This window comes from Pholis gunnellus, assembly GCF_910591455.1.
Source record: "Pholis gunnellus genome assembly, chromosome: 14".
Lineage (NCBI taxonomy): Eukaryota > Metazoa > Chordata > Actinopteri > Perciformes > Pholidae > Pholis > Pholis gunnellus.
In genome coordinates, this window is record NC_136541.1 from 19,093,374 (window position 1) to 19,109,118 (window position 15,745).

The 15,745-nt window shown below is 44.4% G+C and overlaps 1 protein-coding gene across 1 annotated transcript in view; it reads right to left on the reverse strand.

Annotated features, from left to right (window-relative positions):
• Nucleotides 1-1,214: 1,214 nt before the first annotated feature.
• The window catches only part of slc6a9 (solute carrier family 6 member 9), a 54,634-nt gene continuing 40,103 nt past the window's right edge, over nt 1,215-15,745 (reverse strand). Inside the window, exons 3-13 of the mRNA XM_079173215.1 lie at nt 15,336-15,467; nt 14,915-15,194; nt 12,941-13,073; nt 12,556-12,690; nt 12,366-12,469; nt 8,503-8,740; nt 7,222-7,356; nt 7,038-7,137; nt 5,818-5,918; nt 4,669-4,839; nt 1,215-3,611 (exon numbers count right to left, since the gene is read on the reverse strand). Of these exons, the coding sequence (XP_079029341.1) occupies nt 3,339-3,611; nt 4,669-4,839; nt 5,818-5,918; nt 7,038-7,137; nt 7,222-7,356; nt 8,503-8,740; nt 12,366-12,469; nt 12,556-12,690; nt 12,941-13,073; nt 14,915-15,194; nt 15,336-15,467 (1,802 nt within the window). The 3' untranslated portion in view covers nt 1,215-3,338. The remainder of the gene's footprint in view (nt 3,612-4,668; nt 4,840-5,817; nt 5,919-7,037; nt 7,138-7,221; nt 7,357-8,502; nt 8,741-12,365; nt 12,470-12,555; nt 12,691-12,940; nt 13,074-14,914; nt 15,195-15,335; nt 15,468-15,745) is intronic.

A 15,745-nucleotide genomic window follows, 5' to 3' on the forward strand; every position in this document is an offset into this window, starting at 1 on the left:
TTCAAAGAGCACCTGGTATGCAGTCATGTGATGAAAAGAATAAACACTATTTCATGAGTAAACCAAAACCGTTACGTCAAAACGGATCGAAACCAAAGCTACAATTCTCCACTTGTGTGAAGAGCCGGTGTATGTTTCTATAAACCTCCCTGTAAAAAAAAACAACTAAAAACAACCTGGGTAGAAATGTGTGCTTGTTCCAGAATGCTCACTGTGCTTATTTTACTCTCACTATATTTCTGTGCTTATCATGGACCTCTGTCATTGTTGCTTCCTTGACATGTTCAAGAGGACGCCTGGCGTCTGTTGGGCTCTTTAGTTCACTGCTCCACCTCTGTTGTGCCTTTACTACCCTGAGTGTCAGCATCACCCCATCTTGTGGATGAGTGGAGCAATTGCACCTTTATGTTGAAACCACGCTCCTCTTCTGAAGAACTGTGGGGGAATAGTCAGATTTCGTTTGAAGCGGCGCTTCGATATTTGCAAACATTGTTGAAAAACCTGACAAGCATGAACAATACATAAAATCCTTAAAAGGATAGTTCACCATTTTGGGATATACGCTTATTTGCTTTCTTCCAGAGAGTTGATTTACTCTCATGTGTGTATGCTAACTGAAGCTGGAGCCAGCAGCTGGTTAGCTTAGTTTAGCTTAGCATAAAGACTGGAAACAGGGGAAACCACCAAAACCATCAGATGTTTTAGTGTGTATGAAACAAACAAGATAAAAGGGTGTTAATTAGTAAGCATCAGAGGTGCTGGAGGAAGATTTCGTTACCTTCAGACAGAGTCGGCCTAGCTATTTCCCCCGTCTCCAGTCTTTATGCTAAGCTAAGCTAAGCTAACCAGCTGCTGTTTCCAACGTCATCTCTACCGTACACACATGCGAATGCTACCCATCTTGCCAGCTAACTCTCAACAACAACGCAACAAAAAACAAAAAAAAGAGTATTTCACAAAATATCAAACTATGCCTTTCAATCTCTCTCCACATGCAAATATGCTGTATATAATATACAATCTTGTATATTGTGAGAATATGTTCCATGCTCACACTGGTATCATAGCCCTCTAGCTCCCCAAAACCCCTTCAATATTATCGACGACGTCACAGCTCACAAACAAAGAAAAACTACTGTGTGAAGAAACATTACAGGCAGACCTGATGCAATCCCAGAACCCCCCCACCCACCCGACTGTGAAGCTAAAAGCATCTCACTACCACCTGAGCAAGCGTCCAACAAAGCATCTCAGGATGGAAAGACAACGGACCACGTCGTGATCTTCACACATCTTTTTCATGTATTTGTTCAGTGGTCAGACGCCTCTGCGACCACACTCCTACAAAGTTGTCCTGTCAGACTCTTTTTTTTAAGGAAAACCCAACCCTGCATGCTAGAGAAACAGGCCCCTCTCTGTCCCGTCATACCCTCCAACAAAACGACAACAACAAATCAAGTCACAGGTGAGGAATGGTAAACATGGTTAATTGTGATTCTGTAGTTTTTTTTTTATTATTATTTTTGTACAAAATAAACATATGCTGTCTTTATAATTATTTACTAAAGTTACTTTACAATAATGAGAGGTAAAAGGAGAATTCTACTGAGAGAACGATACTATACAGCTACATTTAAATCTACATAACTCATTTAAGACTCTCTTTCTGTATTCTTCTGGAAACAAGCTGCATCATCTCTCTGCTCTCTTGTCTCTTTCACCAGCCTCAGCACAGCTTGGCTCAGAGCTTTTGAAGTAAATGCCTGTAAATACATTAAAGGTTCCACTGACTGGAGGAGACTACACCGTACCAGTCTTGGTAAACAGTATACCAAAAACATGTGCAGGACTCAGGTAACTCAGGTGCTTTTGGTAACATGCCTTAATGGGGCAGATTGCTACGACCCAAGGGAGACAAAAGACCACGACACACACTCACAATCCTGTCCCTGGCTACGTCCTCTAGCCCGGATCCTCCTCCGAAGGCTACGTCCCGAGATGCATTTCACTCAAACAGAATGCCTGGAAGACTTAAGGAGAGATGGCACCTCTACATACAGCGTTGCATCCCCTTGTTTTGTGTGTTTTGTGTGTATGTGTGGGTGTTTTTTTCGACAGCGGGGAAAGTTAGGCGGTTTCAGGTCCCTATGATCTTGAAAAGGCCACCTAGTCGAGACAAAGTTTCCATAGGCAAGGAACAAAAAGTAACCACAGAGTTTAACCCTGAGAAATGGGCACTGTCGAAAAAAACTGGAAACAAATGCTTGTATGTGTGTGTGTATGTATGTGTATGTGTGTATGGCTGCGGAGGCAGAGACTACAGCACCGTTTCAACTGACATTTCTCTGCTGAGTTTTCAAACTTTCAGCAGCTTTAATTGGAAATAGTTACGAACGGAGAGGACATTTCCACGGAAAAATCCGCCATGTCAGTCGCCATCTCGGGTGTTTGTTAAATGTGTGTGCTCTATCGAAAAAAGAAGAAGAAGAAGAAGCAGCATAAAAATAACAACAGGCTTAGTATTAAGCGGAGATCAACTACGGTTGAGGTCACTGTGTGCTGTAAAATGTACAATAGTGTGAGTGTATGGGTGTGTGAATGAGTGTGACCGCCTCTTTCCCTGGCCATTGAATTGAGCCGATTTCCATCTTCGAGCGCCATCGAACTGCGAATGGCCGGTTCATTCACAGTTCACCCTGCTTCTCTTTATCACAGCACCACTGTATATCGCATCGCAAGTCTCCAGCTGTCAAATCCCTGCTGCCAGGAAGTCCCCGATCCCACACAGACCCAGCTAACAGACTCGAGGAGAACGTGGCGCTGCATGCACAGAACAAACACATGCAGCCTCACAAGCCACTGTACCTCTAACTGCATATGAAGATGACATGTACAAGTTTTACAAAACAAAAAAAAAAAGAAGAAAAGAAAGGAAAAACAAACTGCATTATTAAATTATATGTAACAAATTAACAACCCACACCCACGCACACGCTAGCATACACTCAAATCTTTTGGATGACGACCCCAATTTTTTTTTCTTCCTTTCGCTTTTTTTTTTTTCTTCGTTTCTCTAGAGACAACACGCAGATAGATAGATAGATAGATAGATAGATAGATAGATAGATAGATAGAAGAGGTTAGGATAGATATAATAAGCCCTTACAATATGTAAAGGTCTCCAGCGAATGGGATCTCCCCCACAGAGGACTGTGGGAAAGTGGGTTGAGGATGGAGGAGAAGGGAAGAAGAGAGGGAAGAGATGGTGGGGCACAGAAGGGGGGAGGGGGGGGGGGGGGGGGGCGTGCCCGGTAGCGCTGACAGAGCATGGGTGCCGTCTATGCGCTGGGGTTGGGGCTGTTGTGTGTCGTGTTGTTGGAACCGTTGCTTCCCTGGATGGTGAGGCTGATCTCATCCCTCCTCTCCTTCTCCTCCTCCTCCTTCAGCTCCTCCTTTCGCTCTTCCTTCAGCTCCTCCTTCAGCTCCTCCTTCTCCCTGAGGGGACGAGACTCCACCGTGTCTTCGGAGGCCATGGGGGCGTAGCGGCCTATCCGGTGCTCCTGCATGGCAGGGCCCCACGATGGGTCTGGCTGGCAAGCGAACTTCAAGCGCTGAGCGAGAAGGAGAAAGAGTCAGACGTCAGTCAGAGCTGCTTCAATGTGAGGGGAAACTAATTGACTCAGGACTAAGCTGGAAGTACAATATTACATGTACCAGTTTACAGTCATGATGTAAATGCGATTACAAATACCAGCTCCAAAAACACTTGGTGAAAAATGTCAATAGTTGAAGCTGCATTGACACTTCAACTGCTTTCAGCCTCTAAACGTCAGCTGACTCCTCTTTAACTGTTCCCCTGCACACACTTCAGCTACGACTGATACTTCTACTCAACTTTACTACTTCAACTGCTTTCATCTGTTACACTTCAACCAACAGTTAAAGTGCTACCAGCCTCTATATATATCAACTGACAGTTTGAATACTCGACATGGACATTTTAACTGTTGTCACTGCTCCCATACCAACTGACACTTCCACTCTTTAGAGTACACACGCTTTAACTTACTTCGACTTCAACGGGTAATTCAGCTGCTTTCAGCTCTTACTCTTCAACTGCTTTCAGAGTTTATATACATACTGACACTTTAACTGCCTACAGGGCTTGAAACTAAACTTTTAGACCAAGTATTGTGCCAAGGTCAATTAAATCTAACGTTATCGTGTTCTAACGTAATCTTGTAAAATCTAGTTCTCAGCGTTCTTGCATGAATACAGTTGTCTGAAGGAGATGTTTTCACAGCAATATAAATTAGACCATTTTTTCATCAACAACAATATTTTTTTTAATTTCCTATTCATTGGAATTGTGTGTTTTAATGTAAACAACCACTATAGATGATGAGTACAACTTTAAGTAAAAGGATAACATTTTGAATACTTAATACTTTGAATGGTTAACACTGACATCGGGTGGTTGAAATTATTTTCACGGTTAGGTTGTAGGCCAGCCGGTCTTGGACCTTACCCTTCGCACTACAGTGCCCCTCCGCACGCTGCACTGGTACTCCAGAACCTACAGCCTACACTACAAGCCATCCACCAAGCTCGCACTCTTCTCACGCACACACCCACAGCCAATCTCATTGTCTCCCGGGGTGTCTGTACCTCTCTGAAGGTGGCCCCTGGGGACCTTGAGATCTTGTAGAGGGCATAGACGGGTATGCAGATCACTGAGGACATAGCCATGAAGAAGCCGACAGCCAGAGACCAGCCGGGATACACGTAGTCGTTGTAGGTGATGGGCTTGTACTGGATCACTGTGAAGATCAAGATGAACTACACGGACAGAAGAGAAGACGGTGGATGAGTAAGGGCGTCATCATTTAGAGGAGGGGTCTGGAAAAGCTGATGGAACACCGAGAGGACAGAGAAAACAAAAACAACTAAAAATGTATGTTTAAATGTTTTTCCTTCAATACCTGTAACTGACATCCAATATACCATAGAAAGAGGATCCTGATGTTACACTATTTTATCAATTTGACAGTATTCTGTAAGAACACCCTGAGGATATACCATGAGAATTAGACATAAATCATGAAGCATTCCCCATCCTGCCTACAATTAGTCCAAAGAAATGGCTGCTGTTGCTATGGTCGAAGTAAGAAATCATGACTTCCTGTACGGTTTATCAAAAGAAACCAGCATTAAATCAGTACAGGTGAAGTCACTGGAGACAGCAGCACAGCAGTCCGTCGTTTAATTTCAAAGATGCAGATCATTAGGATTATAAATCATGACAGTTCCCAACAGCAGTGAGTTGTGTCACAGTTCTAGCAGAGGCCCTGCCGAGCAAGGCATTCATCTGAGCAGTGAAATGAAAGAGAGAACAAAAAAAAAATGTGACCAGTAATCCACAACAATGAATTTCTTGGTTGGCCCGGCGGCTTAGCGGGCTAATGCGCCTGCTTGGGAAATAGCACATTGATATCAGCTGCATGTGTCCATTTCCCTGTCCGAAAGATTTGCTTTTAGAAGTTTATACATGGAAACAAAGCCAACCAGTAGCCGAACAGATTAGTGTTGATGATGGCGGCTCAAATGTAGGTCAGGTCCCACACAATGCGACAGCAACACGGAAAAAAGTTTAGAACCGCACGCTCAACGCGTGGCTTGTTTCACGCAACAATCAGATGTCCACACCGTTTTGCGGAAGGCCGAAAAGATGTGTGCAGCGATTGTTGTGTTTCCGATTAGAGGTTCAATCCCTACGACAGTGGTCCCCGGGGCGAGCAGGCATGTGTGTTCACTTACAGAGATAATGACGGGGGAGATGAATCTCCAGCAGACTTTGAAGAAGAGAGGAGGAGGGAAGCCCAGCATCATCTCAACGTCTTTAAAGTATCTGGTGTGACCTGCCAACAAAACAAAAAGTTATCCAGGGAAAGTCCAACGGTGTGCATTCAAGTTTGATCACTTTACATTCTAATAATGAGTCAGTGTGGTCTCTCTAGTCCCTTTACCTCAAGGTGTACCCAACCCTTCATTTTCCATGACTAATGCAGTGCTCACCTTAAACGACCTACGGTCTGTAAGTAGGCCTGCCACCGTTTCATAATGAGCCGTTTCATGTTTTCTACACTTCTCAACGGGCGGGGAAAGTCGGGTCGGAGGCCAACCGTCACAACCTCTCTCCGGTGAGGGTGCGAATCTTTTCGGTGTCTCACGATTCGATTCAAAATCAATTCCCAATTCAAAATCTATTCTGGATTCAGTTCACAGGGGGTGCTAGTTTCAGGATCTACTCCAGTCCACTGAGCGCTAATAAAGGCGGAGTCGTGAATCACGGCATGAAAGCAGAGTAAAGTGTGAATAAGATGATGGGGGTTTTTATATTTGAAGAAGTTATAACAACTGATTGCAATGTAAACACGCTTGCGCTGATTTTAATTCACTAATTCACTCTTGATTGGACGAAGAGAAACTGCTGCAGAGTGTTATAACAAAAGGTAAAAATAAAAGCCCATCATCCACATTAATATATTCTTTGAATCTCCACACAGTAAAGGCACCCTAATATGATGTAGTATGAATACCGTGTCTGTGCCTGTATAAAAAGGCATGGCTGTGTTATCTCGGGCTATAGTGTGTGATTTTGTCATTTTTCTTTTTGCGAATATTTAATTTAAGTCTATTGTGAGTTTACGATGAAGCTCATATTCCTTCAATTCACAGACGCTGGAGAATTTCATTAATAATGAATGAATTCATAATAATTATTGGTTATTTAACCTATAAATAATAGAAGTAGCGACTCTTAATGACCTTCCCTCTCCTATGAACCTGTCCCCATCTTTTATTTCAATAAAACCCCTGATGCTTTCAGACTCTATTATAGCTGCCCTGAAACTATTTCTTTATGGAATTTCATAGTTTATGTGTCACGGCATCTTTTCTTCTTTTCAAAATGTGAGGTCCTTCCTTGTCCTAAATTCACATGAGAGCAAAAAAAAAAGCAACGTTTCCATCCTTACCATAGACATACATGACGCAGATGCACATAATGCAGGAGATGACGACCAAAGAGAAACTAGCAGCAAAGTTGTCCATCAGTAGCAGCCAATAGATTCCCGCCTGCGCACAGAAATCAAAGAGTCACCTCCATGAGAGAAAACGAGTTGCGTACAAAGACACGATCTGAGTGTGTTTGGGACTTACCCGAGTCGTTAGCGGCACTCCCAGTAAGAATCCAATTACGGCCACTGACAGTGTGACAACAGTCTTGTTCCGGATGATCCAGTCCGTTCCGATCTCATCGACAACGGCCGTCACCAGGGTCTCCAGCAGACAGAACTACCAGAACAGGGATGAAGGGTTTATGAATTCAATTAAACGAGAGACGAGTCCGGACTGCTGCTCAAACGTCTTCGTACATGATGAGAACGAGGGTACCAGGAAAGTCGACAGATTACGTTAACAGTTTACACACTAGAAGGACTTCTAACGTCATTCAAAGTAGAAAGTCTGACATTTTAGGAGGAAAAAGTTCCGCATTAAATGTCCAGTAGATCTTAAATGTCTATATGCACTATATTGTCAATGCTTTGCGACGGTATTTTCTGTGAGCAGCTACATATTTATCCAACACACAGTTTCATCGCTTTTGTATCGCGTATGCATTCCAACCAAATATGTCAAAGAGGACAAATATGCATTCATCTGTGGGGAGGGTGTGGCATAACAATCCTAATTCCAGGCACTTAATTAGGTGGTCAAGAATAAAAGGGCTTTTATATTTACAGGGTAATACATTACAACAAGTGCCTCCAAACCCAGCTAGAAGTCCTTTGAGGCTGTATTTGTGTTGGTGCTTCAAAATGACCATGTCAAATCTGGGGCAAATTTGTGATTTTGGGCTAAACAAATACATTAAATTGAATTGAATTATAGAAGTATTGGAATTAGAATCTGGACCTGATAATGGATCTCGGTGAAAAGTGAGAACTAGTCAAAGTGAGGTGGAATATTGTCTCAATAGTTGTTGAGTGTTGGATCACTAAAGTCAGTACGGTTCATCCTTTAGGACAATGAATATATGTCTAAAATGTTTTGTCAATCCATCTAATCGATTTCACTAGATGATAAGATCGGTGTTCACCAACACATTTAAGGGCATCCTCTGAGGACAATGAATGCCAAATTCCATGAAATTCCATCCGAAGGTTGTTGAGATAACTCCGTCTGGGCCAAAGAGGAGGAGCGTCAAACACACATTTCCATCCCCTGAGCCATATGTATCACCAATGTGTATCAGCACACTTGCTTTCCTCAGGGTGTCTGTCAACTCTACAATTCTCCTTGTTTGTGGCGAGAACACAAGGTTGACTGAGGAACACCAAGACCCATATAAGCGGTTGACCTCCGTATCAAGTAAACTATGTGTTGATGGATGCATTTGGTACGGTCGGACATGTACAGTGTACAGTTTCTCAGCCTCACCTGAGTCCCCAGTCCCAGGAGGATGAGCATGAAGAAGAAGAGCAGTGACCAGAGTGGTGAGATGGGCAGCAGAGTGAGGGCTTCTGGGTAGGCCACAAAGGCCAGACCCGGGCCATGGTCGGCCACCTCCGACACGGGGACGTTCAGGTTGTGCGCCATGAAGCCCAGGATGGAGAAAATGACAAAGCCGGCATACACGCTGGTCGCACAGTTGGTTATGCTGATGATGATGCTGTCTCTGTATGAAGAAGAGAGAAGAAACCATACGTTGGGCATTCAACAGCTGGGAGACAATTACAAGTTGAAACCACTGTATCAAGCATTGTTGCAATTTACACTGTCCCTGTTCACAGAAGGCACAGGATAAGAGAAAACGTACCAAATACAAATACCCGAAGAAAAACCGTATGTCTTGTCATGTAGGCTGGTGCCCCATGACCTGATTAACTATGAGCGACTGTGAACGCATTATTCAAAGGCTACTTCTGAGTACATGTTTCATCATCGTCAACTGATACACCGCACATTTAAGAGAGCTTTTTACTACTGTCTGTTAATTGCTCAATAACATGCAGGGTGAACGAAAAGCAATTCTTAACGCAACAACAACAGTGCTTTACGGGTGAAATCGATGAAGTAACGAGGTGATCGCAGCAGCAGAGAAGTGAGAAGAGAGCGAACGTGATCTAACTGAGATTAAGTATCTCTATCAAAGGCGCCCGAGCGAGTGGAGCAAATGCATCCCCATCGTTCAGTAAGCGGGGCAGAGATATAGTGTTACCACCCAGCTCTTAAAAAAAATAAATACAAGACAATTCAGTCCCCGTTTTCTGATACCACAAAGTCTGCCACGATACAATTTCGATTTGCTTCAATTCAGAGACGATATGAGGTAATATCATATGCACATTGAACGCAATCAGTTACACTTAAATATGATTTTTACAATTTGAATACTGGGCTCTGTGGGGATGAGGTGCTCTTGGATGGAAACTGGTGAAACAGACGTGCGGTGACTCATCTTAGAGATGATTATTTATCTTTTCCATGTTTACTACCTCACATGATGACTACTGCTAGTATCAATATTTCAGGCATTAGCTAATATTCCACCAACACCTACAAACAAGATGTGTTGCAATGAAGGGAAGCTTGAGAGAATAAGTGCTGCAGCTCCACCTGACACAAGTGCCACGAGGTTTGCAGGTGCAAACATCATTAACCCATGAGTGCAGAGCAATTTCATTTGTGTCGTGTCTCAAGATAAAAAAAAATGTTCCTTTAAACGTTGACCAAACTATCCAAGGTTGGTTAAGCGCACAGGAGCTGCTGTGACTTTAGTCTCAAGGTCTGGGAGAATGGCCGTTGCTATTTTCACTAATGGTGCAGTGTTGCTCTCTGTAAACCACTATTTGAAGTCCCAGAAGGATGAGCTGAAGAAGAAGAAGAAGAAGAGCACCTCATGAGTTCATGATGGAATTCATAGCAGAGAAAGCTCAGATTCAGATTGAGATCTCTCGCCCTGAACAGATCTGTGCTGGGCTGACTTCACCCTCTCTGGGTCAAGATGATTATGACTGCATTAATACTAAAAGGTTGCATATTGGCTTTGCTCTGAGAAGCAGCGGTCTGAGCTGCATGCTGCTGGAGGAACACCTTTTTCAATCTTCAATCTCTCTCTGACTCAGACTTTGTTCAGATTTAACAAGGGAATTATGCGGTTGCACCGTTGGCTCTGTTTCCTCACATTTCCCGTCAGGAATAATCACAGAGGACGCCTTTGATGACTTTGGTGCCCTTTCTCGGCCTCCTCGCAAGCACTCTGCACTTCTGCGTGTGCGCACCGATTGGTGGAGTTGCAGGAGTGCGTAGAGTAGACTCCACAGGGACGGGGCTGCAGAACACAAGCTGATTAGGCCGCCGTGCAGCTGTGCGTGCAGATAGCACAACCTCGAGCTGCTGGCGAAGGAACAAATTATATCTTCAGCCCTTCTCCTCGCCCTTCTCCCCACCCCTCCCTTACTCGGTCAGCATGTGTGGACAAGCTCGGGAGAATAAATGACATCTTTCCCTCTCCTTATCGCCTCCCATGTCCACTTTCCCCACCGCCTGAACCGTCTCCTCTGCCCCTCACTTGCTCCCTTGGCATTTAAGCACAGTGCAACCAGCCTCTTAACACATTATCGAGAAAACATTATCCCTGTCCCTCCTCCTGTTTTACCTTATCTCGCCTTCTCTTTGTAGACCTATAGCCCTGACTCACTCTCTCTCTCTCTCTCTCTCTCTGGTTGTCTCTTCCCCTCTGTACTGAAAACCTCCAGAAGCTTGTGGTTTAGCTCCTCTTCTCTCCTCTTCTCCTACGCCTCAAGCTTCTCTGATTAGTGCAAATATTAGGATGCTGTTCTGTGTTGCTCAAACATGGGAATATGGGAATATTGACACAGGCAAGCGCTCACACTGTAGCTGCTGCTGTCATTACAGTTCAACTGCAGCAGCCTCACGTCCTTTAGCGCTTTGCAAAATCCAATGGCATATATTCAAACAGGCATGATCATCAAGCTGTCTTTGTTTCTGGAACGCCAACAATGTAAAACACGTAGGATTTTACTCAAAAGCTACGTACAGACTCATTAAGTCTCTTCTAGTCTCACTAGAAGTGTGTGGCGGAGTCTCTGTCTGCAGAAACCCTGCTCTCTGGGCGTCAACCGCTATCAAAACGTAGCGACCAGGTGCCAAATCTTAAGTACGCATCCGAGAGGAAGCTACTAAAATGGCAGACACAGCGTCGGGGGGGGAAAAAACGCAGATATGGGGAGGTGAAATGCCAAGCGGAGCGGAGAGGGAAATCTGGGATTCAATTTCACGCGCAGGCGAGCATTTATTTTTCCCTTAATTTTGAGAGTTAAATGAAGTCACAGGCAGCAGAACATTAGTTTGACTTAGCACAAATACTGGAAACAGGGCAGGAACAGCTTATCTGTCCAATGGTACAAATAAAGTCTGCCCACCAACACCAAAAGCCTGCTAACATGCTACTCTTCATTTAGCTCAAAAACCAGGGGCAAAAATAACATGCTGTGGGTTTTGGGGGGAGGTTATGTGGGGCTGTGCTCAATTTAATTTTCATACATTCAAAACATCTGTTGTGGTTTTCGAATAAAGCTTCTGTTGTAATATTTTTTCACCCTAAAAAAAAATCTGAATAAAGGAATTCATCTGGTTAAATGACTTAGTCTTATTTATGAAATCAACGATTCTTAAATAAACAAAACTCGTCAGCGTCTGCTCTCCCGTTGCAGGTGTTTTGACTGCAGTGAAAATGTGCTCTTTGAAAGGCGAAATGCAAAGAAATAGGAATTGAAGCTGAATATTTAGTTGGAGAAAAACAAAATTCTAAAATTCTATGAAGCCACCACTGGAATACGACTCTAAAAATGTTACTGTTAGCGCTATTCACTACCGACTTCACCTGTCTCTCCTCTGATCCGCTTCGTGTGTGGAGAGCCAGGCAAAATATTCCAGCACATAACGCCCCATAAAACCACAGCTTATTGTTCTCACACTTTTGTATTCGTAGGTATTAAAAGAATATAACATTTGAATTAGTGCGCTATAGAGGTGCTGGTGGGCGTATTTTGTCACTTTAAGACAGACCCAGGCCAGCTGCCTTTATGCTAAGCTAAGCTAACCGTATTCTGGCTCCAGCCGCATGCGTGCGAGAGTGATATCGATCTTCTCATCTAATTCTCAGCAAGAAGGTAAACAAGCGTATCTCATAAAGTATTGTAAAGCAGTGCCAAAGCCGTGCCAAAGCAGTGCCAAAGCCGTGCCAAAGCAGCAACGTTTGTTCTTGTTTATCCAACCTGAAACAGTTGTTGTGGAACTTGTTATAGGAAGCCATGGTAATGAGACCGCCCCAGGCACAGCCCAGGGAGTAGAAGATCTGTGAAGCCGCATCTCCCCACACCTACAAAACCAAAAACCACAAACCGTCAGAAGTAGAATAGATCATTAATCTTTCCATCTGCCCGTTTTATGTGTTTCAGCGAATACCTTTGCATCGAGGACCTTCTGCCACTGTGGAGTCAGGTAGTACTTGATGCCGTTGATGGCTCCGTCCAGGGTGATGCCGCGGATGAACAGGATGGTCAGAACGACGTAGGGGAATGTGGCCGTGAAGTACACCACCTGCGCGTGCGCACACACACACACACACACACACACACACACACACACACACAGACAGATAATCAGACCATGTGGTGAATAGTTATCTTCCTTAGCAAAACCTACCATTGTGACAAGAAAGTCAAGAATGCCCGTAAGAAATGCGTAGTGAAAATAGACTTACTGCAGCAATATTATGTCTGTTTTCGCATGTGGTCAAGCCTTGATGTCTATGTATGAGTATTAGTGTGTGTGTGTGTGTGAGACTGACCTTTCCAGAGGATTTAACGCCCTTGATGAGACAGAGGAAGACGACAAACCAGGAAATAGCCAGGCAGCCTAGGATGGGGAGACGGACCTCTCCAAAGTTCCCGATATCATCGGAGATGTTCAACACATAGTGTCTGAGAAAGAGAGAGGATCACATGTTCAATTATTTGACATTTACAGGTCTTTGAACTCAGGACGTCAGTTGTTGCTTTACTTTTTCACGAGAAGTTTTCAAAGCAAACATTAGAAGAATCAACAAAAGCCCTTAATGACTAAGCTAAGCAAACATGACTTCCTTCAGCAGGCAGAAGACACTAACTAGGGGTCCAAGCACAGCGAAAGCTGCTTTTCTTTCTTATTTTTCAACTGCACCTTTGCTCCAATGGTCTTATGCTCTAAAAATGTCACATTTTGCAACTTTTCCTCTATTTCTTCTTAAATACCTGTGCTACTTATCAGTTTCCGAAGAGTTTTAAGTTAGGACAGACAAGTTCAGGAGCTCATTCTCAATCAGCAAAGACCTCGATCACTGCTGCTTGCAGTGATAGTTGTCTCTGCTCAAGTCAATGCATGTGATACTAAAAGCCGTGACCAAAGACATTCACGGGGCTACGTTCTTTTTTGAAATATTATCATTTACTTGCTTTTTGGTGACCCGTATTGCTCCATTACTAACTAATTAAAGACAAAAAGCACTGAATACGTGGGATCCAGAGTGGGACATTAACAAAAATGATGCTCTAGTTTCCCCCAAACATAGTTTACTCTGAAATACCACTTAAGAGCATTATTAAATGGAAGTGATACTAAATGACAGTATTAATATGCATGAAACACTAAGGATAATCATTATATCTTCATGATTATACAACCTAAGCATCTTCTCATCTGCCTGATGAACGATTGCAGTATTGCCAGCAAAAGAGAGAGAGAGAAAGATAAATACATCTCGACAATATGGCTAATTATTATCGATCGAGTGATGTCGTACAGGTTTGCTGTCATCAGGATTAGAGTTTACTACAGGCCGATTTGAACTTTTATGGTCTCAATGGTAAAAATGGACTAAACCGTTATATCATAGCTTATTAGGAGCAGTGGGCTGCTGAGAAGCGCCCAGGGAGCCTGTTAGAGGTTCAGTGTCTTGCTCAGGGACACTTCGGTACAGCCAAGTGATCGAAACCGCCGACCTTGCGGTTGCCGGACGACCCTTCCTCCCCCATTGAGCTGCGGCCGCCCATTACACACGATGATACACTGCTTGGGACCTTGATCAAGTCACGTGTGACCAACACCAGGCTGCTGTAAACAACAACAACAACAACAACAAAACATCTGTACTTCTGGTACATTAAACCGTTGCTCTGTACTCACAACCTGAGACGGGCGACTCTCTCTCCCTCGCTCATCCAGATGTGTAATGTATTATAGCATAATCGATCACCACACTGATGTATATTTCACTTCGCCAAAAGCCTTTTCCACACAGCCGCACCGACTCTATACGAGCTTGAATTGCAGGTGCACTTGGAAACACCCTCGTTGACCTTCCACACACGACCTCGCACTTAACGCTGATTTGTTACGTGCTTAGTGGTCGCACCATTAAAAACAGAGCTGTCCCAAAGACTGCCATTGTAAAACCGGACTCCTCCGGCGTGTCCCTCGCTATGTCGCCGTCCCACACTGCTCAGAACTTCGCGGCCAGTAAAATCGAGTCCAAATATTTGAGTTCTTTCTGAAAATGAGGTACGTTTGTGGCAAGCTTATCTCACAGGGACAAGACACCTTTGACCTCTGTGTCACGTACGATAGCCCTGCAAACCGGGGTCCAAAGAGGTTCCTTGCATAACTTGGCCAAAAAAAAGCTCGGTATCGTACTTATCCTTGCTCAGTTAAAACTATTCCTGCATCTTGATGTTCGGTGAGCAATTATTAATGAATGACATATTGTTGATGTACTTCAGAGACTTACTTCCAGTACTCCTCACTGGGGCTGGTCCTCTTGGTGCGGTTGACCACCTGGGCCACCCCGGCCACCAGGCTCGTGGTGGCGTTAGCGAAGGTAGCGTTGAGCCGAGAGCCGCCGGGGCCCACCACCCCGCTGCAGTCCGGTGTGTTCCAGGGGTTGTTGCAGTAGGTCCACGGCAGCAAGTTAGTCATGGACATGAAGAAGTAGTAGAAGGCAATGCAGATGACCACGTTGTAGTAGATCCCGATGTAGGTGGACACCACCATCATGCCATAGCCCACGCCTGGAGGGAGAAGGGGACGGGATGGGAGAACAGCAGAACTTGGATGTGAGGCAAATGACGGCGTCTACACGATGGGTCATGCTGCATCCTCGGGATAGAAGTGCTAAGCTAAGCTAAGTCCACAAACACATTGGCACCAACCTTTGAACATTGGGCTAATCTTCCATACTCCAAGACAACCCAGGCTGGCGAACTGACCAAAGGACAGCTCGAGGAAGAAGAGGGGAATGCCGCAGAACACCAGCATGATGAAGTACGGCAACATGAAGGCACCTGGATGGGGGGGGGGGGGGGGGGGGGGCAATAGGACAGGCACTCAGTGACGGGTCATGTTCCCTGCTCTGGGAGGACTGGAAGTTGCACATGAACAGCATTAGGACACACAGTGAGGACAGGCAAAAGCACAGAAGCCAAGCAGGCACATACAACATCAGGTACATTCTATGCTATGTACAGCTGTACAGTAAGAACATCGAGATGAAAGTACGGAATGTGCAGGAACCTGATCCACAGGCAGTTACAGACGAAATCAATCATACATTATATATCTA